Below are 17341 nucleotides of genomic sequence, written 5' to 3' on the forward strand. Positions count from 1 at the left end.
AAATTAGATTTGATTAATTTCAAACTGCCAATGTGAGCACGGCTTTAGAGACTTACCCAGAGAGACTCACCTGTAATCGCTGGCAAAGTGATTCTAACATGTATTGACTGAGGATGTGAATACTTATGTAAAATGACATATCTGTATTTCATTTTCAATATATTTGAAAAAATTCGAAAAACATGTTTTCACTTTGGTATTATGGTGTATTGTATGTTGATGGGTGAGGGGAAAAAAGATTTAATACATTTTGAATTCAGGCTGTAACACAACAAAATGTGGAATAAGTCAAGAGGTATGAATAGTTTCTAAAGGCACTGTATGCTCTGATAATGTAACCTCTACAAAATAAATGCCTTTCTTATAATTTCACATTGTTTTTATGTCAACATATAAAAACCATGACAATTACTATAAGAAAAATACAATACTTGTATATACACGTTCAGGTATGAGTTTTCATGGTTAAGGATGGACAGCACTTCCTACTGAACAGTTGATTTATCTACAGCTATGCCTTTAGTCTCCCATCCTGGGGTTTAACCAAGCCAAGTCCTTGACCCTAAGCTGTTTTCAGTAAATGGCCTGAAGCCTTCAGGTCTTGTGATGACTGGGGGTGAATATTAAACATAAACGAATGTGAACTTGGGCTTGATATTCCAGACTGACTGTTCTCTACAAACTGAATCCGTTTAGAAGGGTACTTAACTTGTCATTTGAAACAGGCTTGTATACATCCCTGTTTTTAGAGACAGTCAACCTAGGCAGAACAAGGACAGGGATGTAATCTTTCGTCCAAACAGTTGTGCAAGTAAAACGAGAGTTTCGATTGGACAAATTCAGGTATGTCCCCATTCTTTTTTCAGTCTATGTAGGTCCCTCCCCGCATCGTTCCATTTGCTTCCATTTAAGAAACGTTTTGCAACAGAAACGGCGTAATGCATTTAATAAAATACAAATTAATACGGCCCAGTTGAATATTTACGTTACTGGGTTGATGTAGATGGAATAAAGTAATTACTTATATTATACTATATTCTTGCTAACACACTGTTCTTTAAAACAAGTATGCTCCGAGTTTGAAATATACTGATCATATGATATTTGATGTGTAATAAATTGTACCGTAACTAAAAGAACAGCACGCGTGAGTTTTTAATTTAACCACACCCTTTAGCTATGACGCCAACCAATAAGACCCTTACACGGAAGTGAACAATTTCGTCACTTAGCGTTTTAGTTATTTAGACGTTTGTTTACACCCAGGAACTCAACATTTTACTTATTTAACTTCCCAGTATCACATACTTACCCCATATCGTGTTTAATTCGTGTTGGTGAAAGTACTTGTTGATATATGTTATCTAGGTAACGTTATTTAGCTAGCTGCTAACAATGGCTGACTGTAACGATATGGGTTTTCACACTCAAATAGCCTCCGTCATGGAGGTTCTAGCGAATGCAGCCGTTGCAGAGATCTGTAAACTCGTAGACGACGACTATGCAGTGTTTCGTTTGGAAATTTCTCAAAGCCAGAAAGAAAATAGCGGATTACGGAGGAAACTACAACTACTGGAACTGAAGGTGGCACGGGAGCGTCGTCCCAGTAGTGTCAAGATCCTAGACCGATACAAAACAGGATTGGCAAGAGGTACATGTTGCAGAAGGCCGATGTTGCTGTCGCCCCGTTTCCCATGTGTTCAGATGTCATACCAAGAATTGGGTCTTGGTCAGTTTTTGGATAGTATGGAAAAAGTCCCGTGATTACTTAACTACCTATCTTGTGCAAAGGCACTATCGTATTCTAACCAGATAAGCGAGACCTTTGGATGAAGAATTAAAGAAGTTAGCGCCGCTGCCTCGAATAAACATTTATAGTTGTTGTAATCAAAACCATATTTTGGGGATGTCATAGTACGCTTACAATGTTTATAATTTAGCTTGAGCAGACACTAATATTATATTTGGTTGGGATCTTTGTAAAATACTTATTTCGGCAACAGCACTTGTTAGCTAGAATGCTAACGCACATTGACATAGGCTGTGGTATTTTATTTGATTTATTTAACCTTTATTTAACTTGGCAAGGCAGCTAAGAACTAATTCTTATTTACAATGACGGCCTACACCGGCCAAACCCGGACGACGCTGGGCCAATTGTGCGCTGCCCTATGGGACTCCCAATCACGGCCGATTGTGATACAGCCTGGAATCGAACCAAGGTGTCTGTACTGACGCCTCAAGCACTGCGCCATTCGGGAACCCAGTGGCCTAAAGTTAGCCAAAGTTTTACTGGTTGAAGTTGTTAAAAAAAAAAAAAAAAAAAAGTGAAATGCAGTTGATTTGTGATGAGACCAGTGGCGATTTTACCATGTAAATCTTGGTGGGGCAAAAAAATACTAAATGTGGGATGCATGCCAACAAAGCCATAACACCAAACAATAAATAAATTGCACTATAACGGTGACAAACGGTGCCCACAAACTGTTAGGGCATACATAAAGCTGTCCCAACACCTTACCACTACCAGTGAAACAGTTCATTCAGCCTCATTTACTGCCTTAAAAAAAACATGGCTGACTTGCTTAAACAAATGTGGTTTCTACTGACAATTTGAGATGTACAAACTATGGCATAAGGGAAGACAAGCGGATAAGAGGCAATCCGTAATTTTGATTAAGACAATGAGCAAGCGTCGACGGACGTAGTCATAACTATTTGTTCAGCACTTTTGAAATGTACAGCGACAGAATTCAGAACATGGGCCGTTTAGTGTTTTCCCTGTACACCAAGTCAGAACCGTAGGATAAATAAAGGGGGCATATAAACAGACAATGAAAGCTCTTACAATATTCAATGATTACATTTCTCTAAAACAGGTTATAGGCTACATGTGCACCACGAAGTTAGAACAGTGGGTGAAATTAAGAGGTGAAAATATACCAAATTATTAGGGTGAGGCACATTAAATGCCGTTTGGGTCTTGCGTCAAATAACACAATTCTATTATAGAATGTTCAGCACTCACTTTGTGATGTCACTTAAACAGGAAGGTGGCGTGGCACCTTTGTGGGCAAATTTTGTCATCAAAGTCTGGCACTATTTGGATTTATGGTGGGAATTCGGGGAAAAACACACAGCCACTCCATTGAATAGCAGGCTAGTGGTTGCTTTGCAATGCTTGCAGTTAGCCACTGATGCACATTCAACAAGGAGTTGTATGGAAGGTGATTTCCAACTTGTCGTGCAAATCTTTGTCCAATGGCCGATGAGAAACGATACGTTTTATCTGTAATTTCTCTTCATATGACAAGGATTAAAAAGGATTTGCCAGTAAATTGATGACTTGATTCATGATGATGACTGCTAACTAAGACTTTGAAAGTAATGTAATTGAAAGATGTTGACATCAAGTCAAAGCTACTGAACAAATAATGTGATTTGATGTAATTTTATCTGTGGCCAGTGATCTTGAGCCTTCTTGGAAGGGCACTTGTAATATAACTCTATGGCAGGACCCAAAGGGCTGAAACTTTGGATGTCTACCCTTACTAAAGACTTAAACTTGCCGATGATGTAGTGTCCCCATAAGTGACAGAACACTGAGCCAATCATGGCGCAATGCTCCTATTTTCTGCTGGCTCGCCCTAACACAACAGAAAGCATGGAACTAAGCTGAAACGCCTGCATTTTGGAGCTGCCTTACTCAAGAAAACAAAGGGACCATGTTTATATGCAGCTTTATTAACTCAATGATATATATTTTTACGTTTGTTTGCAAACTGATATGTGACACATACGTATTTAGTATTTAGTCAACCACCAATTGTGCAAGTTCTCCCACTTAAAAAGATGAGAGGCCTGTAATTTTCATCATAGCTACACTTCAACTATGACAGACAAAATTATAATTTTTTTTCTCCAGAAAATCACATTGTAGGATTTCTAATGAATTTATTAGCAAATTATGGTGGAAAATAAGTATTTGGTCAATAACAAAAGTTTATCTAAATACTTTGTTATATACTCTTTGTTGGCAATGACAGAGGTCAAACGTTTTCTGTAAGTCTTCACAAGGTTTTCACACACTGTTGCTGGTATTTTGGCCCATTCCTCCATGCAGATCTCCTCTAGAGCAGTGATGTTTTGGGGCTGTTGCTGGGCAACACAGACTTTCAACTCCCTCCAAAGATGTTCTATAGGGTTGAGATCTGGAGACTGGCTAGGCCACTCCAGGACCTTGAAATGCTTCTTACGAAGCCACTCCTTCGTTGCCCGGGTGTGTTTGGGATCATTGTCATGCTGAAAGACCCATCCACGTTTCACCTTCAATGCCCTTGCTGATGGTAGGCTTTGTTACTTTGGTCCCAGCTCTCTGCAGGTCATTCACTAGGTCCCCCCGTGTGGTTCTGGGATTTTTGCTCACCGTTCTTGTGATCATTTTGACCCCACGGGGTGAGAACGTGCGTGGAGCCCCAGATCGAGGGAGTATTCCAGATTATCAGTGGTCTTGTATGTCTTCCATTTCCTAATAATTGCTCCCACAGTTGATTTCTTCAAACCAAGCTGCTTATCTATTGCAGATTCAGTCTTCCCAGCCTGGTGCAGGTCTACAATTTTGTTTCTGGTGTCCTTTGACAGCTCTTTGGTCTTGGCCATAGTGGAGTTTGGAGTGTGACTGTTTGAGGTTGTGGACAGGTGTCTTTTATACTGATAACAAGTTCAAACAGGTGCCATTAATACAGGTAACGAGTGGAGGACAGAGGAACCTCTTAAAGAAGAAGTTACAGGTCTGTGAGAGCCAGAAATCTTGCTTGTTTGTAGGTGACCAAATACTTATTTTCCACCATAATTTGCAAATAAATTCATTAGACATCCTACAATGTGATTTTCTGGGTAAAAAAATCCCATTTTGTCTGTCATAGTTGAAGTGTACCTATGATGAAAATTACAGGCCTCTCATCTTTTTAAGTGGGAGAACTTGCACAATTGGTGGCTGACTAAATACTTTTTTGCCCCACTGTATTAATGCCAAAATAACATACAAAACAGGTAAGTTCCATATTTTTCTTTTAAATATACACTACCGGTCCAAAGTTTCAGAACACCTACTCATTCAAGGGTTTTTCTTTATTTTTTTTACAATTTTCTACATTGTAGAATAATAGTGAAGACGTCAAAACTATGAAATGACATATGGAATCATGTAGTAACCAAAAAAAGTGTTAAACAAATCTAAAACTATTTTATATTTGAGGTTCTTCAAGTAGCCACCTTTTTCTTTGACAGCTTTGCACACTCTTGGCATTCTCTCAACCAGCCTCACCTGGAATGCTTTTCCAACAGTCTTGAAGTAGTTCCCACATGTGCTGAGCACTTGTTGGCTGCTTTTCCTCCACTCTGCGGTACAACTCATCCCAAACCATTTAATTTGGGTTGAGGTTGGGTGATTGTGGAGACCAGGTCATCTGATGCAGCACTCCATCACTCTCCTTCTTGGTCAAATAGCCCTTACACAGCCTGGATGTTTGTTGGGTCATTGTCCTGTTGAAAAACAAATGATAGTCCCACTAAGCCCAAACCAGATGGGATGGCGTATTGCTGCAAAATGCTGTGGTAGTCATGCTGGTTAAGTGTGCCTTGAATTCTAAATAAATCACAGACAGTGTCACCAGTAAAGCACCCCATACCATATCACCACCTCCCATGCTTTATGGTGGGAAATACACATGCAGAGATCATCTGTTAACCCACACCGTGTCTCACAAAGACACAGCGGTTGGAACCAAATATCTCCAATTTGGACTCATCAGACCAAAGGACAGATTTCCACCTGTCAAATGTCCATTGCTTGTGTTTCTTGGCCTAAGCACGTCTTCATTTGGTGTCCTCCAGTAGAGGTTTCTTTGCAGTAATTTGACCATGAAGGCCTGATTCACGCTGTCTCCTCTGAACAGTTGATTTTAATGTGTCTGTTACTTAAATTCTGTGAAACATTTATTTGGGCTCCAATTTCTGAGGCTGGTAACTCTAATGAACTCATCCTCTGCAGCAGAGGTAACTCTAGGTCTTCCTTTCCTGTGGCGGTCCTCATGGGAGCCAGTTTCATCATAGCGCTTGATGGTTTTTGTGACTGCACATTTTCGCATTGACTGACCTTCATGTCTTAAATTAATGATGGACTGTTGTTTCACTTTGCTTATTCGAGCTGTTCTTGCCATAATATGGACTTGTCTTTTACCAAATAGGGCTATCTTCTGTATACCACCCCTACCTTGTCACAACACAACTTATTGGCTCAAACTCATTAAGAAGGAACGAAATTGCACAAATTCAATCAACAAGGTTGATTGAGGTTGACCTGTTAATTGAAATGCATTCCAGGTGACTACCTCATGAAGCTGGCCAAGTTCTATTCACAATGGTATTCCGTTGGTAAGAGGCAGACATTCCGTACATACTAGGAATAGATTGTCCACCATCTATGCGTTATCCAGACAGAAAAGAGAAATAGGCTAAATCACATTTTGATTTAGAGCAATAAAGAAATTGAATAAATTAATTGAGCAAACCAGAAACCTTTCAACGTATAAATTTAAACATTATTTTAAATCTATTTAAATATAATGTATAGAAATGTTGTGGGACTATAGTAGATGAAGAATCAATATTTTTTTAGATTGAGTATTTATTGGGTCTTTATGTTAGTATATTATGTATGTTTGTAATAGTGTGTTATATGTGTGTATGTTTTCGTATTATAAATTGTATTTTAATGTTTAAGGACTCTTGGAAGATTAGTCCAAATGGGGACTAAAAGAGAATTACAATCCAATCAAATACAACAACCACCCGAGCCACTGCCTGTTCACCCCGCTACCATCCAGAAGGCGAGGTCAGTACAGGTGCATCAAAGCTGGGACCGAGAGACTGAAAAACAGCTTCTATCTCAAGGCCATCAGACTGTTAAACAGCCATCACTAACATTGAGTGGCTGCTGCCAACATACTGATTCAAATCTCTAGCCACTTTAATAATGAAACATTTATGTAATAAATGTATCACTAGTCACTTTAAACAATGCCACTTTGTTTACATACCCTACATTACTCATCTCATATGTATATACTGTACTCTATACCATCTACTGCATCTTGCCTATGCCGCACGGCCATCGCTCATCCATATATTTATATGTACATATTCTTATTTATTCCTTTACACGTATGTGTGTGTGTAGAAGGTAGTTGTTGTGAAATTGTTAGATTACTTGTTAGATATTACTGCACAGTTGGAACTAGAAGCACAAGCATTTCGTTACACTCGCATTATCTGCTAACCATGTGTATGTGACCAATAAAATTTGATTTGACTTCGAGGAATATAAAATATATTTTAATTTGTTTAACACTTTTTAGTTACTGCATGATTGCATATGTTATTTCATAGTTGATGTCTTCACTATTATTCTACAATGTAGAAAATAGTAAAAATAAAGAAAAACCCTTGAATGAGTAGGTGTGTCCAAACTTTTGACTGGTACTGTACATGCAAAACACAGGCAAATTTTGTTTTTTGACTTCACACAAGGCTTAAAATCATATTATAATCCAAAGGTAGTGTGAAATACATTTACATGTTTCTCATGAATGTATGTTTTTTTTGGTGTGTTTTCAGAGAACTCCCCCGTGTTCAGTAATCAAATTGCACGCATTGCCCTTGTGCGGCAATGTTTGCAAACACAGAAAGATGTCTATACCACCGTAGCTAACCTAACAACCGCTTTCCCCCCAATCACTCTCTCAGGTGAAGGACATCTCACTGGAGGCCACAGGAGCTTTGTGAAGCCAGCAGGACACAATACATGGAATGATGACCAACCAATTACTGTTGATGAGGCGAGTGGATCCTCAACCCAGCACGTTGTCGTGATAGAGGTTCGTGCAGGGCTCTCCAACCCTGTTCCTGGAGGGCTACTGTCCTGTAGGTTTTCACTTCAACCCTAATCTAGTGCACCTGATTCTAATAATTAGCTGGTTGATAAACTGAATCAGGTTACTTACAACTGGGGTTGAAGTGAACCAACAGAAGGGTATCTCTCCAGGGACATGGTTGGAGAGCCATGGCTTAGTGTAATAGTGTTGCATTACAAATTACAGTTACTTTATAAGTCAAATGTGGCCCATTTATTTCGGAAAGGCACCCTTCAGCCATTCACATGTACATTAGCCATAAATGAGCTTGTGAGACTTATCCAATTCTACTCTTGTACCGGTAATAACCTCCCCTCTTCTTGTCAGCCTGCAGATGCAGGTCCTGGGTTCAAGCTAGAGAGGTCTGAAGGAGACGAGGACCCACGGCACAGCAGAAACATCCAGACTGGAGTCGAGGACCCTACCACTGACGCAGCGCAGCCCAGGACCCGACGCAGCATCACGGAGGTCAGTGGAACGCTGAACGCCGTCCTCAAGTCAAAGACAGACACCAAGACGTTAACTGTAACACACAGTCTCTTACACACAGGACCTGACCAAATATCAGATCCAGGTCTGGGGAGACTGGGCTGTCCTCCTGCTGCCGGCTCAGACTATTTACCGGTATTTCACCAGAGCCAGAGGCCTGTTCATTCCCGTGGGGATGGTGATGGTGACATGTTAGACACTGGTGGTGATGATCCTGCTTGTTCTTACACTACAGAGAAGGACCCTGGCAACATGCCCCTGGGTTTAGAAACACAGACTGATCTGTCTATAGGGGACTGGAATCAGTACAGTAGTAGTGTATACTCTGAAGGGTACTTAGATAAGAAAGGGGAGGGGCTTGTCATAAATGAAGTGACTGTGAAATTGGAGGGCGATGTTCCTTCCACATGGAATGCAGATAATCACCTAGGAGAAGGACACTCGCAGGGCAGAGATTTTTTAGACTACAGGGAAAGCTTAGAGACAAATCCAAATGTTGCGACCCACTCCCCTTTACACACGCTCAGAGATCGAGACCCTGTGTCCACGTCGGTGGGATCTTCAGATTCACACGGCCATGTCTTTGTCGATCAGGTATTGAACTCAAACAACAGGGCTAGAGCCCAGGCTCGGGGAGGGGTAGCAACATCAGGCAATAGTAAAGAGAAACGGTTCCTCTGCATGTTCTGTAACAAAGGCTTCAGCTGCCCCCAGAAGGTGGAGATCCACCAGAGGGTCCACACAGGGGAGAAACCATTCAGCTGTACCCAGTGCCACATGCGCTTCACCGAGGCTGGCACCCTGAAGCGGCACCAGAGGGTCCACACAGGGGAGAAACCTTACAGCTGCCCCCAGTGCGAGAAGAGGTTCTCCCGCCAGGACAAACTGAAGAGGCACCTGAAGGTCCACACGGGAGAGAGGCCGTTCGCCTGTACGCACTGCGGGAAGAGGTTCTCAGAGAGGAGCTACCTCAGAATACATCAGGAGAAAACCCATTCCACTCTATAACATGGAAAGTAACCATTCCATTCAATAGCTTCTGACGTTTAGATGAAAGCCTGCATTAAAGGTAGACTTTCAATTTCTGCAACAACTAAGAGCGTTGGAAGTGCAAGGCCACGACATTGTGGAATATACACTGAGTGTATAAAACATTAGAAATACCTGCTCTTTTCATGACAGACTGAACATGATCCCTTATTGATGTCACCTGTTAAATTCACTTCAATCAGTGTAGATGAAGGGAAGGAGACGGGTTAAAGAAGGATTGTTAAGCCTTGAGACATGTATTGTGTATGTGTGCCATTCAGAGGCACCAGCTTGTCAAGAATTGCAATGCTCAACAGTTTCCCGTGGGTTTTAAGAATGGTCAACCACCGAAATGGCATCCAGCCAACTTGACACAACTGTGGGAAGCCTTCGAGTCAGTCTGGGCCAGCATCCTTGTTGATCGCTTTCAACACCTTGTAGAGTCCATGCCCCAACGAATTGAGGCTGTTCTGAGGGCCAAAGGAGGTGCAACTCCATATTAGGAAGGTAAAGTCAAATGGTATTTGTCACATGCACCGAATACAACAGGTAGACCTTACAGTGAAATGCTTACTCACAAGCACTTAACCAACAATGCAGTTTTAAGAAAAATAAGTGTTAAGCAGTAAAATAACAGTAGCGAGGCTATATACAGGAGGTACCGGTACAGAGTCAGGAGTCTTGTGACTTGGGGGTAGAAGCTGGTAAGAAGCCTTTGTTTTGTACACTAATGTTTTGTACACTCACTGTATAAGACATGTATATGCCTAAAAAGTATTTAACTTATTGTTTGTACTGTGTAGGCTATATGATGTTCACAACTGCATCTTTCATTACTTCCATTGAACTACTTAATTTTTTCCCACAATATTATTTTAATGTGAAAATGAATGACGTTCATGCAGCTCTGTAGTTGAGATGTGTGGGGTTTTCTTATTGTGTATTAACTTGTTTATGTTTAATAAACACAAAATTGTACTTTGTCTAAGACACTTGAGATTCTCTTTCGTTATACATCACATCTGATCTCACCCTATTCTGCATAAACCCAACAGCCTTTTATAACATCAATATACACATCCATACACTAACAAACACCTATACACATCAAAATAGTTTAATCATGTTTGTCTAACTTTTATTTTATTTTTGTTTTTGGCTTTAATATTGCGGATAGATTGAAGCTTACATCAATGTAATTGTCTGCATAATTTCCAATCCCCCATATTTTTTGGTCAAATATATATACAGTGCCTTGCGAAAGTATTCGGCCCCCTTGAACTTTGCGACCTTTTGCCACATTTCAGGCTTCAAACATAAAGATATAAAACTGTATTTTTTTGTGAAGAATCAACAACAAGTGGGACACAATCATGAAGTGGAACGACATTTATTGGATATTTCAAACTTTTTTAACAAATCAAAAACTGAAAAATTGGGCGTGCAAAATTATTCAGCCCCCTTAAGTTAATACTTTGTAGCGCCACCTTTTGCTGCGATTACAGCTGTAAGTCGCTTGGGGTATGTCTCTATCAGTTTTGCACATCGAGAGACTGACATTTTTTCCCATTCCTCCTTGCAAAACAGCTCGAGCTCAGTGAGGTTGGATGGAGAGCATTTGTGAACAGCAGTTTTCAGTTCTTTCCACAGATTCTCGATTGGATTCAGGTCTGGACTTGGCCATTCTAACACCTGGATATGTTTATTTTTGAACCATTCCATTGTAGATTATGTTGTGGATCATTGTCTTGTTGGAAGACAAATCTCCGTCCCAGTCTCAGGTCTTTTGCAGACTCCATCAGGTTTTCTTCCAGAATGGTCCTGTATTTGGCTCCATCCATCTTCCCATCAATTTTAACCATCTTCCCTGTCCCTGCTGAAGAAAAGCAGGCCCAAACCATGATGCTGCCACCACCATGTTTGACAGTGGGGATGGTGTGTTCAGCTGTGTTGCTTTTACGCCGAACATAAGGTTTTGCATTGTTGCCAAAAAGTTCAATTTTGGTTTCATCTGACCAGAGCACCTTCTTCCACATGTTTGGTGTGTCTCCCAGGTGGCTTGTGGCAAACTTTAAACAACACTTTTTATGGATATCTTTAAGAAATGGCTTTCTTCTTGCCACTCTTCCATAAAGGCCAGATTTGTGCAATATACTACTGATTGTTGTCCTATGGACAGAGTCTCCCACCTCAGCTGTAGATCTCTGCAGTTCATCCAGAGTGATCATGGGCCTCTTGGCTGCATCTCTGATCAGTCTTCTCCTTGTATGAGCTGAAAGTTTAGAGGGACGGCCAGGTCTTGGTAGATTTGCAGTGGTCTGATACTCCTTCTATTTCAATATTATCGCTTGCACAGTGCTCCTTGGGATGTTTAAAGCTTGGGAAATCTTTTTGTATCCAAACCCGGCTTTAAACTTCTTCACAACAGTATCTCGGACCTGCCTGGTGTGTTCCTTGTTCTTCATGATGCTCTCTGCGCTTTTAACGGACCTCTGAGACTATCACAGTGCAGTTGCATTTATACGGAGACTTGATTACACACAGGTGGATTGTATTTATCATCATTAGTCATTTAGGTCAACATTGGATCATTCAGAGATCCTCACTGAACTTCTGGAGAGAGTTTGCTGCACTGAAAGTAAAGGGGCTGAATAATTTTGCACGCCCAATTTTTCAGTTTTTGATTTGTTAAAAAAGTTTGAAATATCCAATAAATGTCGTTCCACTTCATGATTGTGTCCCACTTGTTGTTGATTCTCCACAAAAAAATACAGTTTTATATCTTTATGTTTGAAGCCTGAAATGTGGCAAAAGGTTGCAAAGTTCAAGGGGGCCGAATACTTTCGCAAGGCACTGTGTATATATATATATATATATATATATATATATATATATATATAAAAAAATATTTTCCTTTATTATTCCCTGCTAACCCTACCACCCCTAATTGGAGAATAACACATAGCTTCTACTTCCAGCTTATACATAATATATACATTTTACAGACACAATCTATTTTTACAATAGTTATATTTAGTTTGTTTTTAGTCCTGGCCTTCCTCTATTCCTGATGTCCATCCAGTTTGATTTCTATCTGTGCTATTTCACAAAAGTTCTCAACCTATATACATTTTACAGATCCCGTATGTTTTACATTTGTTGTCTTGTTATTAGTTCCACCCTTCAGCTCCATTCAACCCCTCCCATTTTTCAGCCATTCCTGGACCTGTGACCAAAAACGGGCTTCATATGGACAGTAGAAATAAATTATCTAATTATCTAAATTAAATAAATTATCTAATGACTGCTTCCTCGCAGCAAAATCTGCAGAGCTGGGAAGGCTGTATTCCCCATATAAAATTATATTGGTTGCAATCATAATGTATAATTTAAATTCAACATTTGAATACAGCGTCGTTTTGCATGTCAATTCATAAACCATGTGCCATGGAATCGGTACATCGAAAATCTCTCCCCAAATCGTTTGCCATTTATATGGCACAGCTGTCAATTTTTTGGTCCTTAAATAAAACTGGTATATATTTTTTATATATCACAATTTTCTTTAACCAATTTTGGTCTTTAATGCAGGGCCGGCAGATTTTTTATTTGTTTTACTTTTTCTCTCTTCCATTGTTTGTCTGACTTTTAACTTATCATTGCTAACTTATTTTTTACCCACATATTTATGTCATTCTGTAACTACAGTATAGGACTCAAACGTGGTGGGGATAGGTAACACGCATACTTGCGTACATAAGCAAGTTTCTCTTGCTCAAAATACGTATCATCCAATTAAAACCATTGATGTACTTGCACGCAACAGAACGCTGAATTGTAGCTGAAGTGCGTTCAGTTCGCTTGAACGTTGCGGAACGGTTTGTACTGAACGACACGTTTCCCAAAAACATTCTTGTACGTTCTTTAAGTTAACAGACTTTGGTGGGTGTGGCTTGAAGCAATGAGTGACTTATTTAAAGGGCAGTGGCCATGCTGACGGGGTTCCCCAACCCAACCCTTTCTAGTTTTTTAACTGGTCGTTCATTACAGCATAGTTTCCGTTCAACTGTACGTTCCAGAATGTAAAAACGTAGTGACAGATGGCACAAACATTAGCCCTATGCTTATCTCACCAGGTGGCAGTGATTATATCCTGTAACAAATTCTTCATAAGATCTTTAAAGATCTTATATCCCCCAACCAATATTATTTCTTAAAATAGGTCAACCTTGGCCACTAAAAGGATATTATAAACCTACAAATTCAAGGTTTGCTTTTGTTCAGTTGGTTTTTAACCAAATGTTCTGTGCCAATATTGCATTGATGCATCCTTGACTAGACTACTAGCTACTACTGTTAGACATTTTCAAATGTTTTTATATGACAAAATCCCACGTTTCTGTTTCACACACATCTATGTGCTTTTATGGAACAAATAGAAATAAGGTATGTTTATCTTACGTAAGAAAAAAACAGAGCCTTATGGATTTGTCAAATAGCAAACATGTAGGCTACTATTATCACCATCACCTCTAGGTGGCACACACTGCTAAAACGGTTGACTCGAAATCTATAGTGCACTTTAACCATGAGCCCCTCCCGCATCAAGATTTTTTGTTAGGAAAAAACTGTTCACTGCTGGTCCTTGATGCTCGATTCAAAACACGTGACTAAGTGGATGACTAGAATAATGCATAGCCTATAAAATGTTGTGGGCAACTCCAGTCCTCGAGGGCCTGTTGGTGTCGCACTGTTTCTCCATCCCAAGCTAACACAGCTGATTAATCAAATTGCATTCTAAAATTAAGACCATGATTAGATGATTATTGGAGTCAGGTGTGTTAGCTGGGGCTGGTGCAAAACTGTGACACCAATCAGGCCCTTGAGGACTGGAATTGCCCACTGCTGTTGTAGGCCTTCATGTAAGTGTAGCCTACATAGGAATATAGCCTACACTAATGTGCCCTCGCCAGGAGAGGGCGTAATCACTCTGGGTAAGCTCCACTAGGCTTTAACCTCACCACACTGGAAGTCGAGGCTACAGTTAATGGGGTTCATCATAAATTCAGGTGTACCATGCAAAGTTCCATATGCATTAGTAGGTTATAGCATAAGGAGGACACTATCTGATGTGAATTAATGTAGGCTATAGCTCTACTATTGATTGGACGGTGTCTGGGTGAGCCTTTTCTTGTTTGCTTATGGCCCTATACACCAGCATCTGTTTGTTGTGGTAAATAAATGGCTATGACAATTATGGATGATAACTCTTGGTAAATATACTTAACAAAAATATAAATGCAACATGCAACAATTTCATAGATTTTACTGAGTTACAGTTCATATAAGGAAATCAGTCAATCAAAATAAATTCATTAGTCACTAATCTACAGTCTTCACATGACTGGGAATACAAATATGCATCTGTTGGTCAAATACATTTACGAAAAATGGGCCGTCACAGTATCTCTGTGCATTCAAATTGCCATTAATAAAATGCAATTGTGTTTGTTGTCCGTACCTTATGCCTGCCCATACCATAACTCCACCGCCACCATGGGGCACTCGGTTCACAATGTTGATATCAGTAAACCGCTCACACATATGACGCCATGCACTTGGGTAGAGAAATTAACATCAAATTCTCTGCCAACAGTTCTGGTGGAAATTCCTGCAGTCAGCATGCCAATTGCACGCTACCTCAACTTGAAACATCTGTGGCATTGTGTTGTGTAACAAAACTGCACATTTTAGAGTGGCCTTTTATTGTACCCAGCACAAGGTGAATCTGTGTAATAGATCATGCTGTTTATTCAGCTTCTTGATATGCAATACCTGACAGCTGGATGGATTATCTTGGCAAAGAAGAAATGCTCACTAACAGGGATGTAAACAAATTTGTGCACATTTGATAGAAATAAGCTTTTTTTTAATGGAACATTTCTGGGATCTTTTATTTCAGCTCATGAAACATTCGACCAGCACTTTACACGTTCAATCAATCTAATGTATTTATTAAGCCCTTTTTACATCAGCCAATGTCACAAAGTGCTGTACAGAAACCCAGCCTAAAACCTCAAATAGCAAGCAATGCATATGTAGAAGCACGGTGGCTAGGAAAAACTCACTAGAAAGGCCGGATCTTAGGAAGAAACCTAGAGAGGAAACAGGCTCTGAGGTCAGTCCTCTTCTGGCTGTGCCGGGTGGAGATTATAACAGAATATGGCCAAGATGATGTTCAAACGTTCATAGATGACCAGCAGGATCAGAAAATAATAATCACAGTGGTTGTAGAGGGTGCAACAGGTCAGCACCTCAGGAGTAAATGTCAGTTGGCTTTTTATAGCCGATCATTCAGAGTTAAGAGACAGCAGGTGCGGTAGAGAGAGAGAGTTGAAAACAGCAGGTCCGGGACAAGGTAGCAAGTCCGGTGAACAGGTCAGGGTTCCATAGGCACAGGCAGTGTACAGGCAGGCAGTGCCAACAGTTGAAACTGGAGCAGCAGCATGACCAGGTGGACTGTGGACAGCAAGGAGTCATCAGGCCAGGTAGTCCTGAGGCATGGTCCTAGGCCTCAGGTCCTCAGAGAGAAAGAATAGAGGGAGCGTACTTAAATTCACACAGGACACCGGATAAGACAGGATAAATACTCCAGATATAACTGGCTAACCCTAGCCCACCGACACACAAACTATTGCAGCATAAATACTGGAGTCTGAGACAGGAGGGGTCGGGAGACACTGTGGCCCTGTCCTACGATACCCCCGGACAGGGCCAAACAGGCAGGATATAACCCCACCCACTTTGCCAAAGCACAGCCCCACACCACTAGAGGGATATATTCAACCACCAACCTACTACCCTGAGACAAGGCCAAGTATAGCCAACGAAGATCTCCCCCACGGCGCCAACCCGGACAGGAAGATCACGTCAGTGACTCAACCCACTCAAATGACACACCCCTCCTAGGGACGGCATGGAAGAGCACCAGTAAGCCAGTGACTCAGCCCCCATAATAGGGTTAGAGGCAGAGAATCCCAGTGGAGAGAGGGGAACCGGCCAGGCAGAGACAGCAAGGGCGGTTCGTGGCTCCAGTGCCTTTCCGTTCACCTTCACAGCCCCGGGCCAGACTACACTCAATCATAGGATGAGTCTTCAATAAAGACAAAGGTCGAGAACAAGTCTGCTTCTCTCACATGGATAGAGGCAGACCATTCCATAAAAATGGAGCTCTATAGGAGAAAGCCCTGCCTCCAGCTGTTTGCTTAGAAATTCTAATGACAGTAAGGAGGCCTGCATCTTGTGATAGTAGTGTACGTGTATGTATGTACGGCAGGACCAAATCGGAAAGATAGGAGGAGCAAGCCCATGTAATGCTTTGTAGGTTAGCAGTAAAACCTTGAAATCAGTCCTAGCCTTAACACGAAGCCAGTGTAGTGAGGCTAGCACTGGAGTAATATGATACATTTTTTTGGTTCTAGTCAAGATTCTAGCAGCCGTGTTTAGCACTAACTGAAGTTTATTTAGTTCTTTATCCGGGTAGCCGGATGTAGAGCATTGCAGTAGTCTAATCTAGAAGTGACAAAATCATGGACACATTATTCTGCATAATTTTTAGACAGAAATGTTCTGATTTTTGCAATGTTACGAAGCTGTCCTTGAAATATTCTTGATATGTTCATCAAAAGAGAGATCAGGGTCCAGTGTAACGCAGAGGTCCTTCACAGTTTTATTTGAGATTACTGTACAACCATCAAGATTAATTGTCAGATCCAACAGAAGATCTCTTTGTTTCTTGGGACCTAGAACTAGCATCTCTGTTTTGTCTGAGTTTAAAAGTAAAACATTTG

The 17341-nt window shown here is 40.7% G+C and overlaps 1 protein-coding gene across 1 annotated transcript; it reads left to right on the forward strand.

The window, feature by feature from the left end:
- Positions 1–1187: 1187 nt before the first annotated feature.
- LOC139374802 (uncharacterized) lies at positions 1188–10479 on the forward strand. The gene is made up of 3 exons (XM_071115946.1): positions 1188–1651; positions 7807–7937; positions 8301–10479. The coding sequence occupies exons 1-3, from the start codon at positions 1396–1398 to the stop codon at positions 9468–9470; spliced, it is 1557 nt and encodes a 518-aa protein (XP_070972047.1). The 5' UTR covers positions 1188–1395; the 3' UTR covers positions 9471–10479.
- Positions 10480–17341: the final 6862 nt, after the last annotated feature.

The sequence above is a fragment of the Oncorhynchus clarkii genome, chromosome 19, assembly GCF_045791955.1.
Source record: "Oncorhynchus clarkii lewisi isolate Uvic-CL-2024 chromosome 19, UVic_Ocla_1.0, whole genome shotgun sequence".
Lineage (NCBI taxonomy): Eukaryota > Metazoa > Chordata > Actinopteri > Salmoniformes > Salmonidae > Oncorhynchus > Oncorhynchus clarkii.